General features: G+C 37.4%; 1 protein-coding gene across 4 annotated transcripts in view; it reads right to left on the minus strand.

Moving 5' to 3' along the window:
• Positions 1–2,749: 2,749 nt before the first annotated feature.
• The window catches only part of WWC3 (WWC family member 3), a 212,791-nt gene continuing 188,736 nt past the window's right edge, over positions 2,750–26,804 (minus strand). For 3 of the 4 annotated variants that reach the window (XM_043996696.1, XM_043996695.1, XM_043996698.1), the window contains 10 exons: positions 26,296–26,382; positions 23,253–23,445; positions 22,413–22,580; positions 21,376–21,527; positions 18,836–19,001; positions 13,768–13,929; positions 12,653–12,745; positions 8,727–8,954; positions 8,000–8,127; positions 2,750–5,876 (listed from right to left, as the gene is read on the minus strand). In XM_043996696.1, the coding sequence (XP_043852631.1) occupies positions 5,810–5,876; positions 8,000–8,127; positions 8,727–8,954; positions 12,653–12,745; positions 13,768–13,929; positions 18,836–19,001; positions 21,376–21,527; positions 22,413–22,580; positions 23,253–23,445; positions 26,296–26,382 (1,444 nt within the window). In that variant the 3' untranslated portion in view covers positions 2,750–5,809. The remainder of the gene's footprint in view (positions 5,877–7,999; positions 8,128–8,726; positions 8,955–12,652; positions 12,746–13,767; positions 13,930–18,835; positions 19,002–21,375; positions 21,528–22,412; positions 22,581–23,252; positions 23,446–26,295; positions 26,383–26,804) is intronic. The other variant, XM_043996697.1, reaches the window with a different exon arrangement.

The following is a 26,804-nucleotide window of genomic DNA, read 5'->3' on the forward strand; positions in this document are numbered from 1 at the left end:
CATTTATATTTGATCTTCACACCAACCTTGATAACCAGATGTTATTTATTAACACCGTTTTACAGATGAGGAAATTGAGGCTAACAGATGTTGAGTGGTTTACCAGTGACTGCCTCACACAGTCTGAGGCAAGACTGAAACTCAGGCTAACCTGACTCCAGTTCCAGTATTGCAGTATGCTATTTATTCTGCTTCCTAGATGCGTTATATTCTTACTTACTCCTCTCTATTTTTATCTTTAACATCTTCTTAATAATTATTTTTCTACAAAGGAAGAAGTTGTATGTGTGGGTGTATGGGAGGAGGGATTTATGGGGGAAGTGATAGTGATACCAAAATAAAAAAAGTGTCAGTTAAATGTTTTAAAAATACACAAAAAAGCACCAAAGGAAAATAAAAAGGGGTCAGACAAGCAGGGCAGTAAGGGAGCTATTTGTATTAAATTTAACAACTCTAAAAACAAAAGAAAAAGAAAAAATTAAGCTATTCATAATCTACAAATTCACTAAACCCACTGCAGGATGGGGAGAGAAAGATGGACATTTTACTACTCTTTCTCTAGTCTCTAACCATGGAACTCAAAGGACAGGAAAGAGGTTCCTTGTGAAAGGGGTGGAGAACCCAGTCTTGTTGTTTGTTGTTCAGTCATTTTTGAGTTGAGTCCAACTATTCATGACCCCATTTGGGGTTTTCTTGGCAAAAGGTACTGGAATGGCTTGCTATTTCCTTTTCCAGCTCATTTTAGAGATAAGGAAACTGAGGCAAACAGGGTTAAATGATTTCCCTAGGGTCACAAAGCTACTAAATGTCTGAGGCCAGATTAAACATTTTTGTTGTCTTACTGGGTTTCAAAGCACACATTTTCAATGGGCATTTCACAGGAGAGGCTGACCTAAGCTCTATTTCCTTTTCAGGTTCTATAGACCCCTGGGAATGCAATCTGCGGTGGTGTTAACAAAAGCCTGATGCATCCAAAGAAGTGGGAGTCCTGTGGAATTTATTATGGACTTTCCCTCTAATTACAGAGGACTTAAGAAACTTGTGGTCCATTTCCACTATAGGACCTCCAGCACCTCTTTATCACCTTTCTGTAGGAGCCTGTCTTAACAGACATCTATCTATTGCCTAGTGAAACTTACCCTTCAAGTTTGGCCATGGCAACCACCCTGAGGGTCAACTTTATATATAGGCAGTGTGGTATAGTGGAAAGATCACTTAGCATTAAGCAGTTTGGCTTTAGTTCCCAGCTCTAGCCCTTCCCACTGGAGTGACCCTCAGCAAGATGTAACTGTTTCTTTTTCTGTAAAATGCAGGGTGTTTTATTAAGTTTTGTGGTTTCATATATAACCTGCTTTTCTGCTTCTTGTACATATGGAAATGTTCATTTTTGTTGGTGATGGTCAAGAATAATAGAAACTTGAAATTAAATAAAATATATTTGTTTCATCACCTAAGACTATTATGAGGATCAATGTATTATAGCATGTGAAAGCATTCTGCAAAACCTTATAAAAATGAAGGAACCGGGCAGCTAGATGGCGCAGTGGATAGAGCACTAGCCCTGGAGTCAGGAGTACCTGAGTTCAAATCCTGCCTCAGACACTTAATACTTAACTAGCTGTGTGACCCTGGGCAAGTCACTTAACCCCAATTGCCTCACTAAAAAAAAAAAAAAAAAGAAAAAAAAAGAAAAATGAAGGAACCATCATTACATAGTTTAAACTCTCACTCTGAAAGAAGAGATCATTAAAACAGATGCCTACCAATAACCTGGCACTTTAAGTATCACAGACACAGGAATTTTTAGCTCACTACAAATTATGTGGCTTAAAAAATAAAAATAAAAAAGCAATTTGTCAAAAAGTGTTCCCCCCCACTCCCTGTTTGATACACTTTTGAATGAAAAAGTCTACTGGTTCCCATGAATTCCCCATCTACCAAAAAAGAGACTAGAAAGAGGACAGGTATTGAAGTTTATTTCTAGTCTTGTGGTTCATTGGTAGGCCATACTAATCCCAAACCTATACAATTTGAAAAGCTACAGCTTGTTTCTATAGTACAATTTCAGCTTCCCTTCCCCCTTACTTGAATGAATGAATGAATGGATGAATGAATGAACAAGTGAGTGAATAAATCTGTTTCTTTGTTTTGTTTTTGCAGGGCAATGGGGGTTAAGTGACCTGCCCAGGGTCACACAGCTAGTAAGTGTCAAGTGTCTGAGGCTAGATTTGAACTCAGGTCCTCCTGAATCTAGGGCCGGCGCTTTATCCACTGTGCCACCTAGTTGCCCCGAGTGAATAAATCTGAATAGTTTCTTTGGTAACTTCACTATCAGTGGAAATTATTTTTGGTTAGGGTAGTTTGTGATCTACCTCAGAAAATCACTTGATCATCTACTACCTGGTGTTCCTGTGAGTAAGCAGAGGGGTGGCAAAGAAGTTTGAAATTTAGGCACACGTATACATGGAATATTGAGATTGATTCTTGCTTAAAAATGCATCAGTACAGTAGATAGAGCACTGGTCCTGGATTCAGGAGTACCTGAGTTCAAATCCAGCCTCGGACACTTAACACTTACTAGCTGTGTGACCCTGGGCAAGTCACTTAACCCCAATTGCCTCACCAAAAAAAAAAAAAATGCATCAGTAGTCTATAACCATACATACTACATTTCCCCATTTGAGTGACAATACTTTTCACACTGTTCTTAATGTAAGTTATTTTTATTTTATAGAAGAAATACCTTCAAAGAATACAAATGACAGAATCTTAGAAGACCATGACAAAAAAAAAACAACAGAGATGAATACTGATTATAACTTATTACCACGACAGAAGAATATTCATTTCAATGGTTAGCTTCATGAGCAGTTAACAATTGTAGGCACAGAAATAAAGCCACTTGACCCGCTGAGATGCTATGTTGCAGTATACTGAACAAACCAACTTTTAAACTTTTGTTGCTTTTGTTTGACATTTTCCCAAGTGTTTCTCAAATAGGAGTATTAACATTGACACCCCTCCACTTAATCACGTTCTGCCTAGAATCACAGTCAAACCAGGGCAGAATATTCTTCCTTAGGTAACACAGTGATTGGGCAAAATGAAAACTAGTGATAACATCAGCTTAAGACTTTAGGATTCCATTTTCAGGCTTAGTATTCCTTGTGTGGGACATTTTTAGTGACTGTACATTCCATTTACTGAGTGTGAGGTATGGTATGGCAAGTTTCACTATTATAGCAACTGAGAAATCATGGTGAGTAAGTGCTGAACAATCATGGCTACCTCCTATCTTGTTTCAGGGAACCTTGAAGGTTCTAGCTCTAGGCTTTCTTTTTCTTTTTCTTTTCTTTTTTTGAGCTAGGGTAGTCAAAGGATATCATAAAACAGAGTTGTGAAGGTGGCTCTCCAATTCGGTTCACTCTTCTTCTTTTTTTTGGGGGGTGGGTGGGGCAATGAGGGTTAAGTGACTTGCCCAGGGTCACACAGCTAGTAAGTGTCAAGTGGCTGAGGCTGGATTTGAACTCAGGTCCTCCTGAATCCAGGGCCAGTGCTTTATCCATTGTGCCACCTAGCTGCCTCTAATTCAGTTGACTCCTTCCTCACATCTCTATTTTTCATTTAACTAAATATCATCTCCTTGTTATGGTCCCACTCAATTGCAGAGACAACAAAACAGAGAAGGCAGAGGAAGGCAGAACAAAGGAGGGGTAGAAAAGCACAAAACAAATTGGGCAAGTGAAGGAACTAGCTACATTTTTTATATTTTGAATTATTGAAATGGAGGTCAAGGAAGGGTTGCCGCTGCCACTCTGGAAAAGTAGATTTCTATGTAAATTGGGGCAGTGAAAGGAGCTACCTGGAAAATACTGATTCTGCATTTGGTATATCGGCAGACCAGTTTTCCAGCATGGCTTGTTATTTGGCAGTTGAGGCCATCACGAACCCCCATAGGAGGGCAAATGATATTTATTGCTACAGAAAGGGTGTGATTGCTTTCAGGTGCACAGAAAAGTGCCTTGTTGTATTTTCCATTTCTGAAAGCGGAGTACTGTAGGAAAGGAGAATTTACTAACTACCCCATCTATAAATCTTCCGTTAACCAAACAAATGTTTTGGCAGCACAGCAAGGTGCAACATCTGGTAGAGGGAAATGCTGTTTTTAGCTTTCATTTGCACAGAAATGTGGAAAATACTTTTATCTGTGGACCAGAAATTCTGATTAGTATTAATGTTTTGTGAGTTTGTGAATACGTGTGTGTATGTAGTGTGTGTGAACATGCATAAATATATCAACAAAGCAAGACCAAAGCAGAAGACACATAACAAATATAGAGGTTACAAGTAACATAAATATTAAAGTCTTACCACCATTAAACAGACTCTTTTGGGGTCTGTTTAATAATCCTGCAAAACCCACTCTTAATCCATGTAAAATGATAGTAAGGTTGGGTATGCAGGGTGGGAGTCTAGGAATTGATGAGATAAGAAAGACTAGTAAAGACTGGAGGGGATAAAGCCTCATTCATTAGGGAGATGTCAAGGGGTGAGGAAAGAAATAGAAGAAAAAAAGAATTTTTGGTGACATTTTGTGGGACCATAAACAATTTTTTTTTTTTTGCTCCAAAGCTTTGTGAAGTAGGACCTACTTCATAAATGATAGTGTCTCATACTAATATGGCTTGAGATTTAAAAAAAAAACACCATCATGTATTTTATTGCATAAGAACTATATTTATGACATTTTCATGATGTCATAGGAACAATGTGTTTCCAGATTTAGGATAATATTCTCCAACTATATACCAAATACTCTGAGGTAAATGATTTATTGCCTAAAAACATATGGTTGCTCACTTTCCTAAAGACACATTTCCTAGAGAGGCTGTTATCTCGAACTTGTTTGAATTCTTATATTCTTCAGTGGTTACATTAGTATGGTGATTTCCTAGTCACCTATTACTTTATCCCTTGTCTATCATCACTGGATCATCTTAGCAAAGTGGTGAGTTGGTCATTACTAATGAATGTGAGCACGGCAGGCAGCTGATCTTGACATACCCAGATAATTGAGACTTCGTATACCTGGTTTCAGATCACATAATGCATAAAGATACATTAGACAAAATAGAAATGCAAACCTATTAGTGCACAGTAAGACTATGACATTAAGTTCTGCAATGCATAAATGGGATTTTAATCAATGTTAAAAACATTGCAGGCTATAATATTTTAATATAACACATAAACAGTGCTAAAGAATACAATACACATAAGATACAAATATTAGAAGCTGATAAAAGTGACAAATTCAGAACATAGTATTTTCATTTTTAGGTATCAGAAACAAAACCAGCCCAATAGTTCCATTCTACTGTATGACAAATACTGAAGAACAAAATTTCAGTCTTAAAATACATCTTAAAGTCAGTATTTTCCTTCAAGGAAAAAAAAGTACTATAAATAAATTACAATACAGTGAATTTGCCTGAACTCACTTTGTTTCTGTCTTCCAGCCTTTAAGTCAAATAAAACAGCATTAAAAACTGTACACTTATAACGGGATAGTTGATCTTTTATAAAATAAGCTGTCTTCAGAGATGTCAAGTTCACAACAAGGAAAAACCAAGCCTTGCTGTAGTCACTATTATAAAATATATATGTATATATATTTATATATGTTTTTGTTTTTTACAAAATGTGTATATTAATAGCTTTGCACAAACGTTTTTAAGATAAATTTAGCTAGTCTAATAACTTCATGAAAATAAAACAGATAAATACTTCATGTTTACAACACAACACATCATACATCATCAGCTGGCAGAGGAGGTATGTTAATCCTTGGTCTTGTAAAAAATGCTATCTTCTCCCTGTCAATGAAGAGAATAACAAGTAAAAAAAAAATGATCAAAAACATCAGATGTCTTTTCTTACTCCTTATAGAATATAAATAGAGTAGAATGAAAATATTGATTGATAGACACAGGGTCAAGGAGTTTAAGATAAGCAGCCCAGTTCTAGCAGACTTTAATCAAGAATGAGGAACAATCCATAGAAAAGCATTTTAATGACCTTTTACATTAAAGCTACAGGCAACTTCTAGTCTTTGTTTACAAGTTTTCGCTTAGTGCACAGAGAGAGTTAAACTCAAAATTAAAAACTTCAAGAACAGCCTCTAACACAGCCAGGCTTGGTGACCAGGGGCAAATTGAAGAGACAGATCTAGCAGTAGTCAAATTCAGCAGACTGAATCTCATCTTGAGCCCATTTCCAGATCCATGAATTGCCTGAGGTTGACCAGATATTATTATTATTATTTTTTTTGTGGGGCAATGGGGGGTAAGTGACTTGCCCAGGGTCACACAGCTAGTGCGTGTCAAGTGTCTGAGGCTGGATTTGAACTCAGGTACTCCTGAATCCAGGGCCGGTGCTTAATCCACTGCGCCATCTAGACGCCCCTGACCAGATATTATTACTCCCAGCCTCGGACTATTTTGCAAATGTCCCAAACTCTCCCCTCTAGAGAATCCCAAGCTTCCTCTAAGGTCTTTGCTATAATAAGCATAACAGTAAAACAACCTACCTGGTAAGAATGTGAGATGTGCCTAAGCCCTCCCAACTGCAGCTTGGCTATTCCCTCTGCCTGGTTAAAGTCCCAATATAAACCCCGTTCCAAGTCTGCTCCTCAGATACCTCATCACTTGCTGTGTATCACCCTGAACTGTAACTCACTTGTCCCAATTAAAGATTTCAATTTTCCTATTTTGGTCTTAAATTCTGGTTGAAACTGTCTAAAATGATCAGTTATAGAAGTGCCAAACCATGGGGCAGCTAGGTGGCACAGTGGATAGAGCACTGGCCCTGGATTCAGGAGGACCTGAGTTCAAATCTGGCCTCAGATACTTAACACTTACTAGCTGTGTGACCCTGGGCAAGTCACTTAACCCCAATTGCCTCACCAAAAAAAGAAAAAAAAAAAGTGCCAAACTGAGTTGGCAGAGGTAGTCTTCTAACCTCAAAGTTCCCTATAACAATAAAATCACAGGTCTAGTCACTAGCTTTATATGAGAAATGGGCAGCAAGGTGGTACAGTGGATAGAATGTAGGACCTGGAGTCAGGAAGATTCCTCTTTGTGAGTTCAAATCGGGCCTCAGACATTTACTAGTTGTGTGACCCTGGGCAAGTCACTTAACCCTGCTTGCCTCAGTTTCCTCATCTATCAGATGAACTGGAAAAAGAGATGGCATATCACTCCAGTATCTTTGCCAAGAAAACCCCAAAAGGGCCCACAAAGAGTCAGACATGACTGAAAAATCACTCAACAATAAATATGAGATATAAGATACTGCATAACCACCACCAAAATCTGAGTCAGTAGAAAAGTTGATGGATTTGGCCTCAGAGGGCTGTGATTTATTTTTTTGTTTGTTTTTGTTTTTGTTTTTTTAGCGAAGCAGCTGGGGTTAAGTGACTTGCCCAGGGTCACACAGCTAGTAAGTGTTAAGTGTCTGAGGCCGTTTTTGAACTCAGGTCCTCCTGAATCCAGGGCCGGTGCTCTATCCACTGTGCCACCTAGCTGCCCCTGTGATTTAAATCCTACTATTTCTTGTGTATTAGACAAGTCATTTGAACTTTTTAGTTCATCTGTTTGCTCATCTGTAAAATGAGATGGTTGAAAAAAAAAATCAAATTTGGTCTAGGAAACCTCCAAGGTTCCTTTCCACTTATGACTCAAAAAACTTGAAATAACATTTTGCCAAATGTAACCATAAAATATTAGTGCTTAATGATCATCTTGTCCAACCCCTCCCTTTTTTCAAAACACCTGATGCAACTAAAGCTCAAAGAGTTTTTCACTTAAGAATATGAAGCAAAACAAAAGAGAAGGAATGGTATGCATAAATTGCAGCTAAGAAGCTGTTATAAGAGGAATACATCCAAATTTAGTGACAGCATTAAAAGAGTGAGCGGGTATCACTTAAATTTGCTTACCTAAATGTTTGCACCTGAATGGGTTCCTTCTGGTTTTGCCCACGCAGCTGGTATATTTCTTTGGATGCTTTCTTAAGCATTTTCTCAGCTGCTTGTTCTTGATGATGTTCAAGTTTGGTTTGTCTTGTCTATTTTTTAAAAATAAAAACCAGAAACATTTCAACTCATCAAGCCTTTTGAGTCTAGGGAAAAGCCTGCTATGAACTGCCATAGCACAGAGGAGAAGGTACTTTCTATACTCTGAGATTTCCAGAAAAAAAGATCTGTGCCCCCCCCCCCCCGGGCAGTTTCAGTTTGGCCAAAATGGAGCGTCCCAGCTACATATACTTGAGTTAAAGAGGACCAGAGGGTCCCAGCGATGCCAACATTAGCTCTGTCTAGCTTTGCCCCTACGCTGATATCCACTCTGTTTAGGAACCTAAGCACTCATATATGAGAAAAGGGCATTCTCCTAACTTTTTCTTTCCCACATAAACAGAAGAATACTCCTCCCCATCCTTCCACTTCGAGGAAGAAAACTGGATTCAGCATATTTCTTATGAATCTTTAATACGTATTCTTTTTTTTCCTTTTTTGCGATATAGTTTCATACATAGCATAAACTTACTTATTTTGGAAATAAAATGCTAAAAGCACAAGTTTTTATGGTATTAAGTTTGAATTCTTTATTTTAGGACAAATCTAGAAATTGGAAATGTGTAGTTACAACACGCGCATAGCATCTTACCTGCCTCTCTGCTTCCTTCAGCAAATTTCGGAATCGTTCATCTCGAAGAACCCAGTTGGGAAGGTCAGTTTGCCCTCGGAGTTGGGCATCTTCCAAACGTTGCCTCAGTTCTCTCAAAGCACATATCTCCTCATTCAGCTGTCTCTGTCTAGTTCGTGATGCCTGGAGGTCCAGCTCCAGGTCTAAGGATGTCCGTGCCATAAGCTCAGCCAAAGAAGACCTACAAGACTACAAGATGATTGTGATAAATCAAAATAGATGCAAGTTAAGAGAGGAACAGGAACTCTGACCCAACCACTGGGAATGTTATAACACACTAATTCTTGGTCACTGGAAGGAAATCAACTAAATGTAAAGGTACTTTATCTTTCCATATGTATGGTTTAAAAAAACCCACATTTCTCAAATATCTTCCTCAAAATTTAAGTAAATTATATATCTAGAGAATTTGCCTTATCTGCCAGTCAAATAACCTTGTCAATAAGTCAACAAGTATTTATTAAATTTCTACTGCCTGCCAAGAACCGTATTAAATGCTGATACAAAGAGTCTTTGCACTCAAGGAGGCCACAGTCTATTGCAAGAGACAACATGAAAACAACTGTGTACAAATAAGATATATGTAGGATAAATTGGAGCTAATCTCAGAGAGAAGGCACTAGCATTAAGGGGAAAGAAGGTAAGAATTCTTGCAGAAGGTAGGGTTTTACTCAAGACTTGAAGGATTCCAGAGATGTCAGAAGGCAGAGACAAGGAGAAAGAATATTCCAGGTACAGGGAAAGACCAATGAAAATGCATGGAGGTGGGAAATGGAGTGTCTTTTATAAGGAAGAGTCAGGAGGCCAATCACTGGATCAAAGAGTATGCTGAAGGGGGAGTAAGGTATAAGACTAGTAGGCTATAAAGGTCTTTAAAAGTCAAATAGTGGATTTTATATTTGATTCCAGAGGTAATGGGTGAAGCCAGGTTGGCTCTTTCTAATTACCACTTTATGTCATGTTTTTTAATAGTTTATTGATGCTTTGAAAAGGAGGGGGGGGTGTTTCTTTAATCACTAACATTTCCCAATAGCACCCCTCATCTCTGTAACAGAAAAGAGCAAAACCAACTGTTTCTGACAGTATATGTATGTTTACCACTTCCATTGAAAGGAAAGAAACGGGTTTCATGATCAGCTTTCTGGAAATAAGATAGATTATTATTTAACTTAAATTCTGATTTTTAAAGAATCCTTTCCTTCATGTTATTGTGGCCATTTTGTGCGTTCTTTTGGTTGTTTATTCTTTGTGCTAAACAGGTTCATACAGATTTTCCTTTCTTACTCTGAATTCCTTCTATTTATCATTTAGCATGAAGCAATTATATTCTATTACATTGATATATCACAATTTGTTCAGGCATTCCCCAATTTATGGGAAAATCTATGGGGAAAGTAGGTGTACTTTATTTCCAGTTTTTTTGTTTGTTTGTTTTTTGCTACAAAAAAAGCACTGCTATGAATATTTTAATTTATAAGGGATTGTTTAGTTGTGACTGACTCTTCATGACCCCATTTTGGATTTTCTTGGCAAAGATAGTCGAGCGATTTGCCATTTCCTTCTCCAGCTCATTTTACAGATGAGGAAACTGAGGCAAATAGGGTTAAGTGATTTGCAGAGTCACACAGCCAGTAAGTGTCTGAGGCTAGATTTGAACTCAGGAAAATGAGTCTTCCTGACTTCAGGTCCAGTGCTCTAACCAAACACCACCTAGCTGCCCATAAGAGATCTTACCTTTTGTCTTTGATTTCCTTAGGCTACATGCACAGCAATGGTAATGCTGAGTGTCAAACAGTATGATAATTTTAGTGTGTTTTTCCACACAATTCCAAACTGTTTTTCAGAACATTTGACCCAGTAGAAGCATCTCGGTGGTGTCAGGAAGACCTTAGTTCAAATTTGACCTCAGATACTTGTTAGCTGTGTGACCTTGGGCAAGTCACTTAAGCTTTGCTTTCCTCAGTTTCCTCAACTGTGAAATGGGGTAATAAGAACACCTACCTGACAGGGGTGTTGTGAGGTTCAAATCAGATAATATTTGTAAAACACTTAGCACATACATAGTAGGTACTATAGAAATGCTTATTCCCTTTCCTTCTCCCCCAATACAGCCAATTTCCAACAGTATATTCACGCCCTTCTCTCTCTCTCTTGACTATTTCCATCTGTGATAATTTTTGCCAATTTGGTGGATATTGAATGAAAGCTCTTGAACATTTGGAAAGCACCTAACACATACAGGGGACTGGGCTACATGGTGATGAGGAGACATTCCAAGTCTACAATAGCCAGGGTAATGGCAAGGTAGAACCCAAGGAACAGTGACCTGGGAGAAAGGAGATGCCACTCTTTTGTGTGTGCCTCATCACTTCCATGGGTCTCAGTCCTTTACCTATAAAATGTGAAGCTCTAACTAGGTGATTTCTAAGGTTACTTCAAGCTCCAAAAAGTTTATTCTTTTTTTTTTTTGTGGGGTAATGAGAGCTAAGTGACTTTCCTAGGGTCGCACAGCTGGTAAGTGTCAAGTGTCTGAGGCTGGATTTGAACTCAGGTCCTCCTGAATCCAAGGCCTGTGCTTCATCCACTGTGCCACCTAGCTGCCCCCGAAGAAGTTTATTCTAAGCAATGATTAAGTTCTTAACTTTAAACACTAAATATCTAAATTCACTGAAAAGAAATTTTTACTAAGATTAATTAGCCCTATGGTTCACTTAATAATTCAATAATTTTTATGTTTTCAGATTCAAAAATTGATTTATTTATATAAGAACATATGTAAGATTGTAATTTTTAAATTAAATGAATGCATAGATCTCTCTCCTTTCTAGAAGTGGGCCAGTAAAAAAAAAAATCCTACAGTGGTCATATCCTCAGCTCCTTATTCTCTTTACAAACATTTTGAAACAGAAATGTTGTCAACATCATCACAGAGACAAGACCCTGAGAAAATTTCAAGAAACAAAACAATGTTGCTATAAGCTATGATGCTTAAGAGAACACAGTGAAAAGAAATTAAACTTAAAAATGTCTGTGTACCATGAACCTCTGTTCACTGTAAATCTTACAGAGTGGAAAATGCAGAAGTAGGTGTTGCAAGGAAAGAAGTATAAATGACAGTGAAAAAAAAGACAATAGCAAAGATGCTTGATCTGGATTCAGGGGACCCTAATTTTAACCTGTATTATTTGGAGAAATCACTTAGTCTCTCTTGGTCTCAGTTTCCTAATCTATAAAACAAGGGAATTGGACTAATGATGTCTTGAGTCCCTCCAGATTTAAATCTATGATCCTATGCTCTCAAAAAAAAAAAAAAAAGGACAGGCTATTCTGCTTTCTAAGAAGTCTTAATTGGTAGGAAGTTCTTCCTTATAGAAAACTCAAATGCCTCCCTATACCATCAACACATTCTTCTCTGTAAGGAGTCTCAGCATAGAAGCCAAAATATGGAAATATGCTTTGTATGCCTGCAGATGTATAATCTATGTCAAACTGCTTGCCTTCTGAAGGAGAGGGGGAATGGAGGGAGAGAATATGATACTCGAAATTTTAAAAAATAATGCTAAAAATGTTTTTTTCATGTAATTTGAAAAAATATATAAAAATTTTCACACCCACAAAAAAAGGGAGAAAATAAGGCAAAACCCTCTTGCACAAAACCATTCATGCTTCATGTATTTAAAATCAAGATAGCAATTTTGTTTTCCTACTTCTATCTTCTCTTCTCCAGAGAGGACCCACCCAGGGGGATGATCTTAGATGCTTTTTAGTCATCACATATATATATACACAAGAGGATTTGAAAGAAAAAACATTACCTCTAAATTTGTTAACAAAAGCAAAGACAGAGAAAGATAATTGATACCTCATGACCACTCTATGAAATATACCTGCTTATAGCGTAGAGTACGTCGTTCCAATGTATTTCGGACAAAGGGGGACTTTCTTGGCAGGGTTGAACTGTCACTATCGCTGCGATAGAGCTGCAAAGAGTATAAAGGTAGTGAGAAATCCAGCAGGCATTCTGGATATTTGTTGTGAATTAAGTAGCTTTTTACCCTTCTTGGAACTTTGCTTGGTCTCCCTTACGCATTTCTTAAATCTTCATATTTTAAAATGGCTGAAAGCCATAAATACTTTCTGTAGTTCTATATAAGTCATCGAAAAATATCTCCAGGCTGTTTCATTTGACAAAGTTCCTTCCTATAAATACAAACTACCATTTATCTTAGGTATGATGACGACAAGCACATTTCCATATTTATTAATAAAGTTGTCATTTGGGGGTTATTTCCTATGTTTAATATGACTTGGATAATTAATTTTCTAAAAAGAGATTCATTACTACTTGGAGAATAAGCCAATATTACAAAAATACTGCTCTTCTAGTCAGAGGAAAATCTGTATTAAAATGAAAAAAAAAACCATACATAATGCCTCTTTTATGGACTCCAAGATATAATTCATTCTTTTTTGGTTTTAATCTCTACCCTCAGGATAAATACATAACTGTGACAGTGCCAAATTAGTTAACTTTACATGCTTATTTTCCATGTGAATTAACCCCAAATTCTCAAGTAACATTTAGCAACATGACAACTTAAAATCAGTGCAAGTATTAAAGCATAACCTCCCCCCCCAAACAAAGAGCTCTTTCTCAAGAGTCTCCAGTAATTGTACATAAATTACTTCAATGGGGGGCGGGAAGGACAAGGCAGCACACCAAGGAAAAAGAAACACTCCTCAACAACAAGGTTTGATCCATCTCCTTTTCCTGGCAAGTGAAAAATATCTCACTTTCACAAAGAAATGTGAAAGTGAAGAACTCATTTCTTTTTTCATATTGAGTAAATTAAATCCAGTTGCCTAAAGGTATCATATAATGGATCCTAAAGTAATATTTCAGAATATGTTTTGGGATAATACACACTCTTACCTCACTGCATTATCCCGAGAATTGAATTGCATTATATTCCAAATATGTTAAAATTAATATTTTACTTACTCTGCAAACATACTGACTTCGTGCTCCAGGCGAGAAAGTCTGTGAACGAACAATTGTACTACTCCGAACAAAAGGAGAACCACGAGACCTGCGGCTGGTCCTCTCTTTTGGAAGAACTGGTACTTCTGGGAAAAGATCCTCTGTGTTGGTCTCCTTATCAACCTACAAGTTAAATTATATTTACTATCACTAGTATTTCCAGGACATAAGGAAATGAAATTGATGTACTCATTCAGCAAAAACTGGACACAATGAAGGATAGAAATAAAAGAAGAACGGGGGTCCCTTCTTTCAAAGAATTTTCAATCTTCTTGAGGAAACAAGAAAAATGACATAAAAACTAGAGTTGTTCAAAGGAATCACACAATCAAGTGTGTAATACATATAGTATAAGCATCATGCATAAGAAATTGGTCACTGGGTGAAATTAGTCAAGAAATGTCATCAGGAAAAAATGAGTCAAAATGGGCCTTGAAGGAATTGGGGGTGTTAAAGTCACAAAATGAAAAATGGAGAGTATTCCAAATGGAAAAATCAATGTGAGTAAACATGTGGAAATGAACAGAATGTATTGTGTGGAAAATGGTAGGAAGGGATTATACTAGGAAGGAGAGTCCGTATTGGGGACTGGTGAGCAAAGAAGAGAAATACATAAGACAAAGCTAGTTAGCAGAGTACCTTAAAGTCTAACCGAGAAGCCTGAATGCGATCTGAGAGAGAACAGGAAATAAAAATAGATACTTAAGCAGAAATAACATGGAAAGCAGTGTTGCAGAAAGATTAATCTGGGAGTGCTATGTGGAATAAATGGCAAAAGACAGAAGCTGGAGGTATTTGATTAGTGAAAAGATGAACTGAGTGATCCAGGTATGAAGAAAATAAGGGCCTTGCCTAAGGTAGTGGCAATAAAAATGGAAACAAAGGGTCAAATCTAAGAGAACTCAAAGGAAAAACTCATCAGTTACTTGGAATTCAGCTCCAAGAAGTTTTAAGCTACAAAATCAAGCTTTTTTACTTCAGTACTATTAGTTAAAATTAAGCTAGATGAATAATAGCCAGAAATGATTTGAATTTAATGGATGTATATTTACACTCATTACTGAAGTTGTAAATGTGGCCCAGGGTTTTACAGAATTAGTCTAATTTAAGCATCTATAATCTATAATCCATGTCCAGTTTGGCAGGCTGGCTTTAGGATTATTAGTGTTTCTAGTATCCCATACCTTATTTTTTTTTTCATTTGAAAAGCAAAACTCATATAACCTATTAGCTGACAACTCAAATCAGGAGCTTAGCATTTATTGACTTGTATGGAAGGAAGAACAATGGAAATATATCTTGATATTAAAGAACTATTTATGGTGAGCAAGTTATTTAGTTTATTACTTGAATTTCTAGTTGACAGTTAAGTATTAGGTAGATGTTACCTATACTTGGCCCTCTCAGCTAAGGACCTCAACTCATACCTCACCTAAAAAAACTGAGACCATTGGTCAAAAGTTCCCTCTTCTCCTTTCTTCCTTACCTCATTTCAATACAATGTCTTCTCCCAGTATCTCCTTCTTTTTGAAGAACTCTTCTACATGAATCTACATGCAAACTCTTCTATATGCATCACTGATTCCAACCCCTACTATTTTCTCTAGTAGCATCACTAATGACTCTAAAACCCTCAATCTCTCCTCATTTAGTGGTTCCTTCCCTGCTGCCCATAAACATGGCTCTCATGAGCCACAAAGACTCACAACCTTCCCTGAAAGCTCTTGTCCTTTATTTGTCTTCTCCATTCATGGTTAAACTTCTTAGGAAAGCCATCTAGTGGAGACTATGTGTCTCTACTTCTTTCACATTATTTTAAAACCACCAGCAAACTGACTTCCAATCTCATCATTCAACTGAAACTGCTCTCCCAAAGCTATCTGCTTTTTGCACATTGAAATTAGATATACTGTAGATCTCAAATTAGATGCCCTGTAGATATCCCAAATTCAACATCTCCAAAACAGAACTCATTAATATATTTCCCTCCAAACTCTCCCTTCTTCCAAATATCCATTTTACTGTAGTCAATAACACAAGCCTCTGAGAAAACCAAGATCATAACCTCCATGTCATCTTTGGCTCAATTTGCACTCACCTCACATATACCATCTCTTGCCACCAAAATACCCCTTGTATATACACCCTTCTTTCCATTAGCACAGCAACCACCCTTGTTCAAGTACTCATCATCTCTCCCCTTGCCTATTGAAATAATTTCCCGATTCATCACTCTACCTCAACTACCGCTCTTCAATCTATACCTCTCTACCTTCCTCCCATCCATCTACCAACTCAATGCCAAAGTGATTTTCCTAAAGCCCAGGCTTGATAATGACTTACTCAATAAACTACAATGGCTCCCTATTACCTGGGATAATTTAAAGTAAACAAACAAACAAACAAAACCTCCACCTCTATTTGGCATCCTTCCGACTTTTCCATTTTTCTTATACTTGACTCTCCATCACATTCTCTATGATTCAGCTACACTAACATAATTGATGTTCCTCACACACAACACCCTGACTCCACTGCCTTTGTACTGGTTATGTCTTATGCCTCAAATACTCTCCTTCCTAACGTCCAACTCTTAGCCTTCCTGGATTCCTTCAGGACTCAGCTCAAATCCTACTTTCCATAGGTATCTCATACTCTATCCCACCCCCTTGCTACTATTGCTTTCCCTCTCAGAGTATCTTCCATCTACTGTATTTCTTGTATGTACATATTTACTTGGATGTTGTCTCCTGCTTTGGAATTTAATCTCCTTGATAGCAAATAACATATCTTTGTTTTTTGTTGTATGCTCAGCACTTAGCACAGTGTCTGGAATATAGTAAATGCTTAATAAATGTTTATCAACTCTCTGTATGTGTGTGTATATAGACATACATATATCTATATCTATACACACATATGTATACATACACAGGGTGGGCCAAAAGTCATGAAGGGGTTTTAATATTCAATAACTACTTTATTTTTTGTTTTTAATTTACAAGACCAAAGCAGCATATATATAATATGTAGGAAATGAATTTGCAATTTGTGTGAAAAATCAAATCTCATAAATGACAAAAGATAAAGAAAAATAATTTTCAAAAATTTATTAAAACATTATGACTGTTGGCCCACCCAAGTGGGGTATGTATGTATGATGCATGTACACATGTACTACATATATATGTGTACATGTGCACACATGTGTATATAAAAACCCCACATGTATATAATTAAATATACACACAGAGGCACTATTGCTTTTAAAATTTCTGGGCCACTACTTGTTTTCACTGTACTATGATGAACCTGTATCATTCTTATTAGACTCAATTCTGAGTCTCAAGACTCAGAACTTTGAGATCTTATTAGGTTTACCTTTATTTTGCCCTAAAATCCAGTCAAATGCCAAATCCCACTGTTATTTTCTTCACATCTCCATGTTCATATCTCCTATGATTCTTAACTTTACCATCTCTGATTCCAGTCTTTCTCCTTTTTAAATTGCACATACCCACAAACCATTATTTGAACTTTAAAACCAAAAATCTTGCAATGGTTTTTTTTACAAAATACGCAATGAAATTTTGACCATGAACTTAAGACTCTCAAAGTAAATGCCCTCCCTGAGGCATCAGTGAGGAGAGAGACAGAGGGCATTACAGACAGAAGTTGGCAATACCCTGAGTAAGATAAATGTGTGGGAAACTGATACAATTGGATGGATGTAAATAAAAATGCAACCTCAAACACACACACACACACACACACACACACACACACACACACACACACACACACACACACACACACACACACACACACACGAGAAGAAAATGTCCTCCCAGCAAATAGTAACAATTTCCCACTTCCCCTTCCCCAATCTAATAATACTGCCCTCTCTTGGCCTTCATGTATTTTCCCAAAGTGTCCTTGGAATCACTGAAACAGACTTGCTTATTGAAATCCTTTTCTTCCATTAAGGACCAGCTTCTTCTATGAAATCTATTTGACTCATCTAGCTAGAAAAGACCAACTCCTCTCCAATCTCTCATGCCAATCTAGCTGACTCCTGTTCCTTCTAACTTGCATATTTATTTGGGAAAACATCTCACTAAACTCTAAGCTATTTAGGGGCAGGAACAATGTCATTTTCCGTTTTTGTATCTGTAGTGTCTATCCCAGCATTTTAAGGCATGTTTGTTGAATTAAACCCAATTTCAATCTCTTGACATAGAAATTCCTCACCATGTCCTCCTGCTCCTGAATATTTGCACACCCTATTTAAAACAGGTAGGATGATTTCCCTCTCCCAATCCACCAAACAATTCCCCTTCTGTCACTGGAAAATTTCCTGATATAAAATTCCCTTCTCCTGTGAAGCTTTCCCAAATTAAAAAGAATTCTTGGGGGCAGCTAGGTGGCGCAGTGGATAAAGCACCGACCCTGGATTCAGGTGTACCTGAGTTCAAATCCGGCCTCAGACACTTGACACTTACTAGCTGTGTGACCCTGGGCAAGTCACTTAACCCCCATTGCCCCGCAAAAACAAACAAAACAAACAAAAAGAGCTCTTTACTACAGCATCATTTATCCCCCTTGTGACAATATCTAGCCATCCTTCCCCCAACTGCAATTAAAATTTTATGCATTTATATGATGTAATGCAGAAAATCCAATTTGTCTTGGTTTGTTCATCTGTCATTTTATCTTAGCTCCTAAATTTAAATCACAAGTTCCTATATTGAATTCCTTGAGTTCTTAGGGGAGGGAGGGAGTAAGAGAATTTGGAACACAAAGTTTTAAAAATCAATGTTAAAATTTGTTTTTACATGTAATTTGGGAAAATAAAATTCTAAATAAATAAATAGATAGAAAGAAAGAAAGAATGAAATCACAAGTTCCTTAAGGAGATGGACTATATCATCTCCTAGAATAGAAGCACATTAAAGAGTATTTCCCCTTATTAGAATAATCAAAGAGCCAGCAGTTACATACAAGGCAAAAATCATATCACTTTCCTTACCTTAAGAGAAGGAGGCTGAATCTTCCCAGAACTGTACTGATCTGTCTGACCTGCAAACACATGTCCATGGCGGGACTCCACACCAACACAATAAGCCTCTGGGTAAGGAGGACTGGTCTGTGTGCAATTACTACATCCACTGTCAACAGATTCTGCTTGCCAGCTCCTAAAGACAAGACATTGCAAAAGACCCAAAAAAGGTTCATCTAAAACACAGGATTGCATACTCCCTTTCAGATAGAAGTAACATTGGTGGCTCTATCAGCCGTCTATTTAACTGACTTCTACAGGTAATGCATATGAAGACCTATTTAATATGAAAATATAGCCTTTCCTCCTAGAATAACTCACAGGGTTTTGTGTTTTGCATAAGTCCAATGCATGCTTATACTAGACTATCATTTGCAAAGTGCTATACATCTATAATTTCATTTGAGCAACAGTTCTGTGTGAAATACATGGTGGGGGTTCTCCTTGCCACTTTACAGACAAGAAAAACTGAAACTCAATTGCTCAATGGAGCTGTGAGTAGAACCAAATACTGTGATTTTCAGTTCAGTCCAATGATCTTTATACTGTGCCATGCTGCTTCTACTAAGCCACATGGGGGATAACATCATCAATAAAGTCCATTTTGACTTATTATGTAGAATTTGAGTATGATAGAATAATGGAAACAGAATCCATCCATTCCTTCTTCCCTCTCTCAACTGGAGATAGTGTAGTATAACAGAAAAAGAAGTTACAGGCTGGTTTGAGGCTTGCCTCTGACACTTACTAGCTGCATGTCTAAACTTGGGCAAATCAATCGACCTATTTGGGCCTCTGTAAAAATGAAGGGGTTCACAAGTTGTGGTATATGATTGTAATGGAATATTATTGTGTTATAAGAAATGACAAGCAGGATGACTTCAGAAAAACCTGGAAAGACTTACATGAATTGATATATACTGAAGTGAACAGAACCATAAATAGGTTGTATACAGTAACAGCAATATTGTTCGATGAAGAACTCCAAGTGACTAAGCTATTCTTAGCAATACAGTGATCCAAGACAAATCAATCCTAAAGGACTAGTGATGAAGCATACTAGTCATCTCCAGAGAAAGAACTGATATTGATTGAATACAGACTAAAACATGCTATTTTTCACTTTCTTTCATTTTAAAAATTTGAGTCTCCTTACACAAAATGACTAATATGGAAATGTTTTACATAATTGCATGTGTATAAACTATATCTGATTGCTTACCATCTCAGGGAGGGGAATGGAGAGGGAGAGAGGGAAGGATAAAATTTGGAATTCAAAACTTTACATTTTTTTTTTTTAATGAAGGGGTTCTACTAGATCAGGGGTTCTTACTCTGGAATTCATGACCTTGTTCAATATAATTGGTTTGCTTTGCTATACTATTATTTTATGTGTATTTAAAAGAAGGGGTCTTTAGGCTCCACTGGATTGGCAAAGGAGGCCATGATAAAATAAAAGTAAAGATTAGATAGATTAGCTGATGTTTATGATCCTTTCTGTGTCTAACACACTGGATCTAATTGAATGCATTTCTTCTTGTACTCATATAAAATCCAGGGGAGAATTATATGGAAAGAGAAAGCATTAGCAGAATATATGGAAAGAATAGGAGTATGATTAATCATAGAAATGGAAATGTGAGGAAGAAGAAAGCAATTTGCTATGAGTGCTTGGTTATTTAATCACTCTTCAATTAGTACAAGTCTATAATGGTTGATAGTTCATTCTTGGGCCCTTTTGGTTATAATTTTGTCCTGACAAATTCATTATATCAATGACTCTTCGCTGTGATTTCAAAGAAATACCTGAATAGCACCAATTTTGAAGTGCTGTTGAAAATAGCACTAGCTTATATCTCTCAATTTATGAAAGTTATTTTGTTTTTATACGTTATGGGGTTGGGACATATCAAGGAATTTGGAACTATTAAAGTTTAAACTGTCCAGCTAAACTGAAGGATGAACATACCTTGAGAAGTAAGAATGATAAGCCCATTAAGCGTGGCTACTACTGCCTGATCGGCGCCAGAGGACAGAGATAACTCCAGAAGTCTGGACCGCCACCTATCACTCGAGCTTTCCACACCCCCAAAGGGAACTTTCCATTGTCAGGTGGCTACCCCATCCAGTCACTCCATCTACTATTTATAAAAGCTTTTGCATTTCTCCTGTTCAAGGAGATAGATATCTCAAACCACCACCAATTTTCCCCATGACATTATAGAAATACAAATGTTTAGAAATGAACCTAAATGGGATCAACAATGAGAAAACTGAGGCTCAGCGAGATTAGTTAATGAAAGTCACATTGCTCATTAGCAATGGAAGGCTTAGAAACTAAATTTACTGATCCCTTTCCATCAACTGCATCTCCCTCATTAAATTATACTTCATTTTTCTTAGGAAATGGTTGCACAAATTCTTCCCAATTAAAACAAAGGAGCTTTCCACTAAAATGGATTCATTCTTTTTCAGGAGGCAAATTCTAAAAGGGGTGGAAAACTGTTCACCTTTCAGATACAGCTTCTGCTTGATCTTCTTTCCTTTCCATCTCTAGGATTTCTTCTTCCGTATATTCCAGTTTTACTCTCTCCTCTGCTAATTCTCTTTCCACTGCCTCCAGCTGGGCTGTGGTCCTGGCTAACAGTACTGTAACAGCATCCTGAAAGAGAAAAATGGGATGCCTGGAAACCAATTTAAACCAAAAATTTCTACTGTTGAAGCAAAGAATAGATACTGTGCATAGAAAAGAAAATCCATTATAGTACAGATAATGGTCCCTGGTAGCTCCCTAGTTAAAAGAATGCACTCCTCAAAGACTCAGTAATACTTTAAAATTGAAGTGCATAAACCATCACCTTTTGTGGAAACCTAAGTATTCAAAGCATAAAACACCTAACAATGAATCATCCATGTTTATTAATCATTTTGCATAAAGAAAAATATGTTCTGCTGAAACTTTCACGGGCATGTGATGCTTAATTTTTTTTTAATTAAGTGTGATTTTATCAATATAGAAAGCTCCAGATGAGGAACTTCCTCTATCAATGAAGATCCCCAACTTCCCTGCAACTGCAATTTTAAGAGAGTGGCCTAGGGAGACTAAGAGGTTGAATGGCTCATCTAGGGTCACACATTTGGTACTGGTCAGAAGAGCAACTTGAATCTAGGTCTTCCTGGGTGTGAGACCAGCTCTCTCTATCTGCTGTGTCATGCCTCCTCTCACATTTTAAATGCTTGCTTTAATATGCTAACTATGGTGGGGGGGGGGTAGCTAGGTGGCTCAGTGGATAAAGCACGGGCCCTGGATTCAGGAAGACCTGAGTTCAAATCTGGCCTCAGACATTTAACACTTACTAGCTGTGTGACTCTGGGCAAGTCATTTAACCCTAACTGCCCAGTCAAAAAAAAAAAAGCTAACTATGCATTTCTACTTACTATAGCCTAAATACTTGAAGATCTCAATAGATTTTTCTTATAAATTAAAATGTTAATTGTTGACATTCCCAACATTCAAACCCCTTATAACCCAAGTAACCATCTCTACCGTTTTTACATTGGTGTTATTTCCAGGACTCTCTGTTGTGCCTTCTTCCAACTGGTTACTCTCTTTGGTCCTCTGGGGATCAGAGCTGGTGAAGACCTGGACAGAATACCAGCGCAACTGCATTTCACTGGAACTCTCATAGTCAGCCAAGTTAATCTGGGCAATTCCCTGGAAATAAGTTACATAAATGAAATAGATGACCATGAAGCATTTTCTATTTCAACAAATACTTTAGTGAGAGGAAGAGGGAGAGGGAGAGGGAGAGGGAGAGGGAGAGGGAGAGGGAGAGGGAGAGAGAGATAAAGAGACAGAAATACAGAGAGAGACACACACACACACACACACACACACAGACAGAGAGAATATTTTAGTAGTTCCTCTTCCAATCTGTTCTGGTGTTGTGACCTTGGGTTTTCAAAGGCTATGCTCAAATTCTAGGAGATCCTACCGAGTCCCAAAGGTTACAACTATGGCCACAGAAGCATCTGACTTGAGTCTAGACCACTTTGGAAAGCTTCATCCCCAGAAAGTTACCTACCTGGTGAAGAGGATTTTTTTTTTTGGCCACAATGACTCATGAAACTCCTATAGTAAGGTGCGAAAAGGTTGCAACAACTGATAGTGGTGAAAGCACCCATATCAATGAAATCATAGATCCTCTCTCTCTTTCTCTCTCTCTTGCCCTGCCCCCTCAACCCCCGGGTACATATGTGTATGCTGCCATCCTCTTTCCTTTCTATTTCAAATCACTGAGCTGGATTAATCTAAATAATATGAATTTCCATCATGAAATACATTTTACCACTCCTTCCCCTCCTTAAAAAGAAAACAACCACTTACTAGCAATTCCTCTTGAAGCTGATGGTCAACAGAACAAACATACAGCTGAAGTGACTTTAATTTTAAGACACTTGAATGTGCAGGGATTTGGAAAACTTCATTAAATATTAATGGAGCTTGAAATTCCAGAGCTTTGGAGCAATAAGTATTTGGTGTGCCGGAGTCAAGAGTTGGCAAATAGACTCTAATGTGTCTGGAAGTAAATTAAAAATACGTTAAATTTTGAATAGACATTAAACAAATAGTCATTTGATTAGACTCACTCTACAGCCTATAAATCTGTGTGTGTGTGTGTATGTATGTACGTATATATATATATATCCACACATATTTCTAATCAATAGCAATGTCATAGTAATAGGTAACACCAAAGATGTTTTTTGGCAAGAAAAGTAGTTTGGGACAGTGTAAAGAGCACTGAACTGAGAATAAGGAGACAACTTCTACTCTCAGCTCTCCCATTAATGAGTCATAAGCAAGCAGTCAATCTGCCTCTCACTGCCTCAGTTTCCTCATCTGTAAAATGAAGGGATTTGACTGCATAATTTCTAAGGCCTCTCCTACCTCTAAAATGCTGTTTTTCTATATCAAAGCTGAGTACTACTTTCACTTGACAGAAGGTTAAAAAAAAGTTACTAAAGACCTGGGGAAAAGTCTTACATAAAATTAAAATTTAAAAATATCTATATGAGGGGTAGCTGGGTGGCACAGTGGAAAGAGAACCAATCTTGGAGTCAGGAGGAGCTGAACTCAAATCTGGCCTCAGAAACTTACTAGCTGTGTGACCCTTGGCAAGTCACTTAACCCTGATTGCCTACTCCCTGCCCCCATCAAAATATATACGTTTGTGTATGTATATGTGCACATATATGTGTATGTATCTATGTATATCTATATAGACACACAAATACACTAAGTATCTACTAGCCTAGCAAGCACTATATGTATATGTGTATATATAGGTGTGTGTATGTATGTATATATCTAGACACACGTATATACTAAGTACCTACTATTAGCAAGCACTATGGTAGGTAATGAGAGATACAAAAACAACGAATTAGTCCCTGCCTTCAGGCAGCTTATATTCTATAGGGAGATTTACCCAAAAGAGAAACGAGTTTAACCTAGGCTATGAAGGTAAAGCAACATAAAAAGAGACAATCAGGGGCAGCTAGGTGGCATAGTGGTTAAAGCACCAGCCCTGGATTCAGGAGGATCTGAATTCAAATCTGGCCTCAGACACTTGACACTTACTAGCTGTGTGACCTTGGGCAAGTCACTTAATCCTCACTGCCCCCCCCCCCAAAAGAGAGAGAGACAGTCAACAAAGAGTGCTAGAAATACTTGATGATAGAAGAGAATAACAATAGTTATTGGCATCAATGATAGTTTCATAGAAGTCATTCATGAGCTGACCCTTGAAGGATAGTAAGAAATACAGGAAGTATAAATGAGGAAGGCCCTGTGAGGGCACAGGTAAAGTTCAGGAATTGTAAATAGTCAAGTCTGGTTAGTATATATTTTGAGTAATGTGAAATAAGTCTGGAAGCCAAAATATGGAGGGCATTGAATGTCACATTAAGTAAGGAGTCTGTACTTTAAAAAAATACAACTACAATAAAAACTCACAAATGCAGATTGCAGAATGACTCACAGAGAAAGTTCACTGTTTACTATCTTTATAGAGTTAGCAAATGCAAGTTAGTGTAAATAAAATCACAAGGGGAATATTTATCTACTTGTTAAAAACATGCTTGTAGCCCTTTAGGAATACTCATTTACAAATAATGTTATACTATAAGCATAGTATAATATTGTTTAATTTCTGGCTTTTAAAATATGATGTATGAGAGAGGCTGGAAAGAACTAAATGGATTCAATCCTGAAGTGGATGGTTGGCATGCCTCATTTCTTTCTTTCTTTCTTTTTTTTTTTAGTGAGGCAATTGGGGTTAAGTGACTTGCCCAGGGTCACACAGCTAGTAAGTGTTAAGTGTCTGAGGCCGGATTTGAACTCAGGTACTCCTGACTCCAGGGTCGGTGCCATCTAGCTGTCCCTGGCATGCCTCATTTCTAAGTCCACACGCCACTGTGATTTCCTCTCTGTCTAACCCCCAAGACACAAATGCTCTCAATCACCAGAGGAACAGAGAGGGTGGCAGGTTACAGGCAGTATACTAGCACCCTTTTTGTCTTCAAATGGCAATTCTTTGTTAAACGAGTGTGTTAATGAAAGTACTAAACAGCAATAACATTTCATGATTGAATGTTAACAGCCTTCAGAACAAAGATGATTTTATTTTTGTCTTTGTACTACAAATGCCTGACACATAGTAGGTGCTAAATAAATGCTTATTGACAGATTGATCCTTATCAATATTTCACATTTCATATTGGTCATCTCCTACTAGACAATTCAAATTAGTGAGTTTCTACAGAATTTCTATTTCAAGAACCACTTTATTTAGATAGTATATGGATGATTGAGATATATATGTGTGGGCCTGTGTGTGTTAAAACAAGAATTTGTTCAAGAGGATTGTTCCTTGAATCACTATTTGTTTTTCACCAAAAATATGTAGATTACTTATATTCCCCTTTACTAAAGGTCTGTCCCTATCCTGGTATGGTGGTGACCATTCTTTAAGAACAGATGTGTCAAACTCACATCCCAAGTGAGGTTGAAACAGATTAAAATGTAATTGGGAAATGTTTAACAAAACAAATAAAATACAATACAACATAGATAATGTTAATTTGTGGTTTTTTCTAGATCCATTTCAATTTGAGTTTGACACTACTGCTCTAAGGTTATGCCTACAGGAAAGGCAATCTCTAGAAAGGTCTGGTCCAGCCTAATTCTTTTTCCAGATGATAGCCTACCAGAAAGCTAGGTATTGGGTAATATTTCATGAAGAACTTATCATCGGGCATGGAAGAAAAGGATGTCTTCTGGACTAAGAAGGAGAAGGCACACGCTGGGGAAACCCCCAGGTCCCTGGAATTTGAAAAATTAAAGTTGAATTAGAGTGTTCACTTACATCTTGCAGCCTTCTTTCACAATCAGCCCAGCAAAATTCTTGAGTTGAAGGACATTCACTAAGAGACAATCATTTCCTCTATCATGCCTAGAAAATAAAACAGTAAAGTCATTCACATGAAACTACCTGGATAAAGGGGTTGGGAATGGGGAGAATAAAGGGTCAAAACTCAACTTGAACTGCAGCAATGAGAATAAAAGAATATGTGTGTGTGTGTGTGTGTGTGTGTGTACACACATTATAGATGTATGTACATATATTATAGATACACATACATATGGTGTCATTCCTTTGCAATTTACACAAAGCTGATTTGTTGTCTTCATGGACATTAGTTATCATCATTATTCTGTCAGTTATTCAATAGCTACCCCTTAAAGGAAAAAAAAATTGCAGCTGGAAACCAAAAAAGGATATCGTGGTCCTCTGATGACACAAATTGAGTAATGAAGGTAAATCAGCTTTATCATCTGTGCAATCCTTGCCCCCCACCCCCACCCCTGAAGCAG

Source organism: Dromiciops gliroides, chromosome 3 (assembly GCF_019393635.1).
Source record: "Dromiciops gliroides isolate mDroGli1 chromosome 3, mDroGli1.pri, whole genome shotgun sequence".
Taxonomy (NCBI): domain Eukaryota; kingdom Metazoa; phylum Chordata; class Mammalia; order Microbiotheria; family Microbiotheriidae; genus Dromiciops; species Dromiciops gliroides.